The sequence below is a fragment of the Synchiropus splendidus genome, chromosome 7, assembly GCF_027744825.2.
Source record: "Synchiropus splendidus isolate RoL2022-P1 chromosome 7, RoL_Sspl_1.0, whole genome shotgun sequence".
Classification (NCBI taxonomy): Eukaryota; Metazoa; Chordata; class Actinopteri; order Syngnathiformes; family Callionymidae; genus Synchiropus; species Synchiropus splendidus.
The window spans coordinates 22,330,005-22,336,935 of NC_071340.1; the positions used below are offsets into that span (position 1 = coordinate 22,330,005).

Sequence of the window (6,931 nt, forward strand, 5' to 3'; positions counted from 1 at the left end):
CTCAGAAATGGCAGCAGGCAGGTGTGAGTGCATCTGGAGGAAGGCCTGGTGTCAAGGAGGGCAGCAAAGAAGCCACGTCTCTCCAGCAACAACATCAGGGACAGACTGATATAATGCAGAAGTTACAAGGACTGGACTACTGAGGACTGGGGTAAAGTCATTTTCTCTGATGAATCCCCTTTCCGATTTTTTGGGGCATCTGGAAAAAGGCTTTTTTGGAGAAGGGCTTGGTCTTGTCTCATGCCAACAGCAAAGCATCCTGAGAACATTCATGTGTGGGGTTGCTTTTTGAAGAGAACGTCCTCCGAGAGCAACTTCTCCCAACCATCCAGGGGCAATTTGGTGATGAAGAATGCCTTTCCCAGCATGATGGAGCACCTTTCCATAAAGCAAAAGTCATAACAAAATGGTTTAGGGAACAAAACATGAAGATTTTGGGCCCTTGGCCAGGAAACTCTCCAGATCTTAATAGAGGGAGAGATAGAGAGACTATCCAAAACTATGTTTACACACTTTATTGAGCATCATGTCCAATATACATTGCATTGACACAAAATGAAAAAAAAACAAAAAAACAAAAAACAGCAAAACAATGGCATTAAGAGTGGATTACCTGGACACATCATTTTCAGAGCGTATTGCTTCGTGACGTTGAGAAAACGCACTGAATCTGTGCAAATACAGTGAACACCGGTCAGAGGAGCTCATGGTGGGTAAGAGAGGTTCAACTTTAAATAAAGCAGGTAACGTTGACAGCAGATGTGAGAGCAATAACGTTCAGTGTTCACTTCTTTCAGCTACAGCGCACCTAAGATCGTGTCTCACCGCACCGCACAGCTGGCATTTGCACATTTTGTAGGTTGATACTGGATGAATGTGGACACAACAGTTTCTACCTCAACAAAACCTTGATTGAGTCTCCAAATGAAAAAAAAAAGTTTGAGCAAAAATAAAACTGTGAGTGATTGAATTCACATGAAACATGTTACCCAACATGTGCAGGGAGTCGAAATTTGATCCTCACCAATATCCCTCGCGAGAATGTGACCAACGCTCGGCTATTAAAAGCCAAATGTGCCGTGAATAAGTTACACAGACAAGCCCACCGAAAATCCCTAACTGAATTAAGAAAACCCAACAACCAGAATCCTCCTCAGATCTGTTCATATTAACTTGAGGTAAGTTCAGATGCCACCTAAACAGCACACACAAACAGAATAATCACAGCTTAGGCTAACTTCACAGGTGTTTTTGGTTGTCCTCCTTTGAGAAGTCAGTGGTAGTTCAGAGCACTGCTGACCATAGAAGACTGGAGGTTATGGGTCAAACCTATTCTACTGAATCAAAGAAGTTAAATGATGAGTTCGGCTGAAGGGTCCAGACCACTATAGTTAGCTACACGTGACCAGGCTAGTTCAAAAACCACCACTCTCAAAGCACTTCCGAAGCCATTCCATTTACATCCACAGCTTGCAGTGACAGAGAAAAGCTGGAGCGGGTCATGCAGCTTTGAGAGTCCTGGTTCTTTAAAAATATAATACAAAAAAAAAAAAAGATTTTCTGAGTGATGGTGTAAGTCTAAAAGACAAGATGTGAGGACAAACAAAAGGCCACAGTGAGTGATACTGGGTTAAAAATAGTCACAGCTACCGACAGAAATCCATTTGGCCAACACTGACATTGACGTGGGACTTGGTATGAAGTGGGGGACTGACCTAAAAGGTAACGGGCGTTTTGTTTGTTATACACAATCTTGACCACGAAGTTGCATAAGAAACCTGGTATAAAGTAGAAACTGTTCAGCAGCAGATTAAAAAAAGCAAGTTAATTTACAGTAGTGACATATCTTACATCATTTTCTTTTCTCAAAATAAATAAGATTAAATATACAATTCCAGGTAGGAAACGGGAGAATTTTCGCTGGTCGTGGGGGACGTCAGATCGGTTCTTCTTGCGGGGGGGAAAAAAAGACAATTGTTCACAGAAACTTGGTTGAAGCCAACCATTTCCTTTGACTGGCAAAACAAGGGGTGCAAAAGCCTTTTGCTGAAATTTTCCCTCTGAGGCCTTTCCTTTAACTGTGAGGGGTCAAAAAGAGCAGAATTAAAAGAAAGCACAGTTGACCTTTAAAATTCAAGACCTTCTTTGCTTACCCTGGAATTTACAATCCACTCCTAATCAAACGCCATCTCTTGACTTTTTCTTACGCAGCGTGCCACTTTCCTCTTGAATTCCCCATTTGGATCCTCTCGCCACTCTTTCTGCAGGAGCAACATCTGCTTATTTTCCTGCTGTCACGGACAACAAATAGTTGCGTGGATTGTACTTACCGCAGCATCCACATTAGCTGGTGAGTCACTGTTGGGGTCTGCTAACATGGAGATAACGCTAATCATGATTGTCTCTACAGTGTGGATTGGTAGCCAACGCTCCTCCGGCTTTTCATACCCAAACTTATCCTCACCAGGCTCGTGGAGAATGGAGATACACACGTCTCCGTTTTTGGCAACTGCAATGAGGAAAAATTACGTCAACACAATTTACAATACTATATTTCAGGAGCCTTCAATCACTTCAATCCTAAAAATAGAGTTTTATTTTTATTATGCACTGATTGATCGGTCACCGATCGTGATTGGCCAATTTCAACGTGATCGGTGAAGCGCTTTGATGAAGCCCTGCTGGTTGTGATGTGTCATGTCCTCCCTACTCGCTGCTCACTGGGCAGCAGCGTGTCTGCTGTGAAAGTTCTTTCAATCTGTCACGTAAAGTCTGCATCCTGCAGCAAATGCAAGGTACAATGCTATGCAGGGAAGCGCCTTCAAATTAAACACGCCATTTAAAGCGCCAACAGTTGGCGGAGCATGGAGAGTTTTCCGGGCTCATGAAAGTGAGGCCGCTCTTCAGCAGCTGGCTGTTAGCACAGCTAACGCTTAGCAACACCCAGCCACCTGAAACTTTTGAAAATGTCCGGAGTAGAAAATTTCATAAATGCAGTGCACTCTATCTCGGCGTCTCGCTACAAGCGGCCAATATGTAAATATTTACGGACATGGCTCAAGAGATTAACCAAACTGCAACGTCTCACATCAAATTGAATGTTTTTTGTTTTTTCAGTTGTCTTTTTGACATAATAGTTGCTGCAAGTTGTTTTCTATTTTTTGCCTTGTTGAAAAGGTATATAAAAACATGTCTGAATTAAAATGATTTAATGGTTTTATATATACACAGGGATGGGGAACAAAGTCTTAATAGAGCTTTTGTGCAACTATATCCTGCACTGAAAATTGATTCACATTGATTACAACAATATCAACTTGTTTTCATCCATGCTTCAGTGTCTTTCTTTGACCTCTTTTTTTGTATTGCAAAGGTTATTATTATTATTATTATTAGCACTTAGAACCTAAAATCCTCAGTAGGAAAATAAATAAGAGAAGAAAAAAAAACACTGATTCGGAAATTGTGTTTGAGCGTAAATGTCAAGACACCAAAAACAAGGTGTTGGACATTTTTAAACATTTACTGTTGAATTATTATCATTGCATGTCCAAATATGGCGCTTCCTTTACTTTCAAATCAGTCCAAGGCTGGCTGAAATAAGCCAACAAGCCTCACTCGGAATGGTGGACATAATTTAAGCAAATGGGAAACAATTCAACTGGGAATACATTCATCTTATCTTAGATACACTAGGATTTAAATATATTAACAGAAACACTAGTCATCCTAACATAGACCACACTCAAGTATTAAATATGAGGAGCATACAAGTTTTTGCTCCTGCACGTTCGCGTCTTTCTCGGTCAAGCGCCTAATTTCAAGGTGTACATCCCATATACACCTTGAAATCAACTAAAAAAACTAACCAGTATCTAAAGACCTGTTTGAAATACAGAAATAAATAGGTGCTTACCATTCGGATGCCAGATTTCAGTGATGAATTTCATTTTTGGGGGCCGTAGTGGATAATCATATGGAAAGGTTAGGTAAGCTTTAAAAAACCCTCCTTCACTGCAAAATGAACAAAAGACAAAGTATGGACTCATTAAAACGATCTCAAACAAAAATCTATGAACATATGGTCCTTAAAATAAAAGCAAGGCACTTACAATAGAGTATCTTGAGGACCAATGATCACAACTTCCCATTTATATATGTCATCGTCGTCTATCAGACCAGCTGAAAAGCCCTCCACAGGGTTTTTGTTGAGCTCTGGAAGGAAAGAGAACTTGTTACAGGATGGAGACAATCAACGTAGAAATTACATTTTTTGTTAAAAGGAAACACAAAGGAACTTCCCTGTGGAAGATGAAGTGAAGAATTGAAATGAGAAAAGGTGCTTGTTTTGTGCATTTTTTTTTATATTTTTATGTTAAAATGTTATAAATATATGTATTATAATTGTATTATGAATAAATTATAAATATATGTTATAAAGATTTCACCATTAGCAACGACCTGAGCGATTAGCGTACAGGTGTATGTTAACATTTAGTTTTTGTTTAAGCAGTGAAACCAGTCCTAGAAATGGTATCTGCTAAAGAACACAGAATTTGCATACGCTCACATATCACTGCGCCTTTGGCCAAACCTTCTGTAATAGCACTGACAAAAGGAGGTCTCACCAACATCACCATCATATTCACCGTAGGCATTATTGACATTGTAACTGATAACAGAGTTACCTCTGGTAATTGTGAAACGTACTCGGTTTATTGCTTCACATGATCTTGGCACACATTCAGTATCCATCTTCTGTTTTAACTTTCAGTATTAAATAGAGATTTAGCACAGAATTCTCCAATGGTTCTCTCCAGGGCTTTAGCTGCACGGGCCTCAATGCTCGCCCATTAGTGACGGACTAAACACGTATCAATTGCAGTGCACGGTTGTATTTGCACTGCTTTTGACAAGAAGCTTGATCTGCCATTGTGCTACTGTGTCTCAATTGTTTAGCCGCACAATAATTGCATGCATAAGTAATACGCATAAGAAATGCATAAGCCAGAGTTTCACAACCTTTCCTTCTTTGGGCAAGATTAAATGGGAGGCACTGACTGTTGAACACTAACATACTCATAACAAGTTTAAACCACCTTTAGTTTTTCTTTTGCCAAATGCACAGAGGTCGTCGAGCATTTGATTTGAAGGTCGCAGTAAATATGCCAACTTTACATGCATCTTGATGGAGATAATGTGATCTCTTTAAAACTACACACAACTTATTCATCAAAAACCAGCAAAATTGGACAAGTCTTCTATATATCTTAAGGTGGAGGTGTCGAGTGGTAATACAGTCAGTGTAGGGCTGAACGAAATATTGTTATCTCTGCATCAAGATATGCACATTCAAGATATATATATCGCGAAATCAACAGTAGCAATTTCCCCCACTAGTCCTGCATGCAAAGCTGAGGCAGTGACCATTGTCACCACAGGACAGCACGTGTCCTTTAATGTACAGTTAAGACCAGCCAATCACAGACATCATTTCTGCAGGCTATTGATAAACGACTGAAGCAAATCGATGATAAAAAGCAAACTTTTTTTTTTTTACACATTTTCGAATGATTAACATCTATCATCATACCTTTTCTTTATATATCCTTTGGTGGTATTTATTTTATTTTTATGGAAAAAATGTTCTTCACAAAACCCATAGTCATATTTGAATGTTTCAGAAGATACCTGGCACTGGATATGTAGAAATTAAATTTTATCCATATATTTCATCCATAATTCAGAGTACAGTTTAATTTAAACTAGTGTCAAAACTTCCAACATGTCCTTGAACAAGATTAATGGCGTGGAATGTGATTGAATGGTAGTATGTGTAGTTAGAAGTTCCAGCTGGAATATAGATCAAATTTATTTTTTTTGAGTTCTGTTTCTCATTCAGAATAAAACATGCCCCTTCAAAGACACGATTCCAGTATAGAGGCTAAAAAGCTTTTCAGTGAGGCCAGGCAACATTCCATGGATCACTTAAATGGAGTGGCAATATGAGAACAATACGCTTCATTAATCAGATTAAAGTACGAATACACTAAATGCATTAAGGTGCAAAGTATACGTGTAGCGCAACATTGCACCTCAACACAATTGGCTATTAAGTATAAACGTCTGATACAACACAAATATAAATAATAATCTACAGCAACATCAGACAAATTGCATGTTTGATTATTCCTTTGTTCCGTCCGCTCACAGAGCAACTCGCTAGCCCGTTAGCAACGTAGCATTGTTTTATCTTTCACCTGCATTTGTTTTTCAACGGTTTGCGTCGATGGGTTTCAGGAGAAGACGCTTCATCTGCAACGTGCCGCTGACGACATTTAAGCACAACCAGTTGTATTTGTCATTCACTTTTATGGCTTCCCTTCGGTGGCGTAAACATAGCTAAGCTAATGTTAGCTCGCAGCTAGTTAGCGTCAATAACGACTCGTTTGTTTGCGACCGTGTACTTCCTTTACCTGCCAATTGTTTTCGAAGAAGTAATGCTGATTGTTCGGTCATGGTACGTGGGCGTGAATGGAAGTGAATCCAAGTGGACGAGTGCACCCTGTCAAGCAGAGCAACCACAGTAATGGAGTTGAGATTTTAGTGCTTGTGTTTTGACACAAGGTTCAGCTGTTGGGGTCCTTGTGCGCATGCGTGTCTGTGTTTGACTCGTTAGCGAGAATACAAAACAGACAAGGCGTCCAGGTTGTTTTTCATAGGCATCAACATTAATACGAAATGTTCGCCGCATTAAAATGCTTAGCCATCAACATTTTCAATTATGTATATACCCCATCCATTCCATTTTTTGTTTCATCCGCATTGTGTTTGATCACCAACGACCGATCGCGTTAAAACTGGACGCTCAATTTTGGAAATAGAGACATATAGTTTCTGAAGACGAGCCATCAGAAACGTTCAATCTTAC

At 39.6% G+C, this 6,931-nt stretch overlaps 1 protein-coding gene across 1 annotated transcript; it reads right to left on the bottom strand.

Moving 5' to 3' along the window:
- Positions 1 to 506: 506 nt before the first annotated feature.
- Positions 507 to 6,633, bottom strand: LOC128762035 (ubiquitin-conjugating enzyme E2 G1-like). Its single transcript, XM_053869814.1, has 6 exons — positions 6,477 to 6,633; positions 4,113 to 4,215; positions 3,917 to 4,014; positions 2,331 to 2,509; positions 2,154 to 2,261; positions 507 to 2,078 (listed from the first exon to the last, which is right to left on the bottom strand). Exons 1-5 carry the CDS (start codon positions 6,517 to 6,519, stop codon positions 2,175 to 2,177), a joined length of 510 nt encoding a protein of 169 aa, XP_053725789.1. The 5' UTR covers positions 6,520 to 6,633; the 3' UTR covers positions 507 to 2,078; positions 2,154 to 2,174.
- Between the last annotated feature and the right edge of the window lie 298 nt (positions 6,634 to 6,931).

Excerpts from the sequence above, each read along its gene's own strand:
- LOC128762035 (XM_053869814.1), bottom strand. The coding sequence starts at position 6,519 with ATGACCGAACAATCAGCATTACTTCTTCGAAAACAATTGGCAG. Across the intron at positions 4,216-6,476 it reads TCTTCGAAAACAATTGGCAG|AGCTCAACAAAAACCCTGTG; the intron begins GTAAAGGAAGTA and ends CTTTCCTTCCAG. Across the intron at positions 2,510-3,916 it reads TGAAATCTGGCATCCGAATG|TTGCCAAAAACGGAGACGTG; the intron begins GTAAGCACCTAT and ends TCCTCATTGCAG.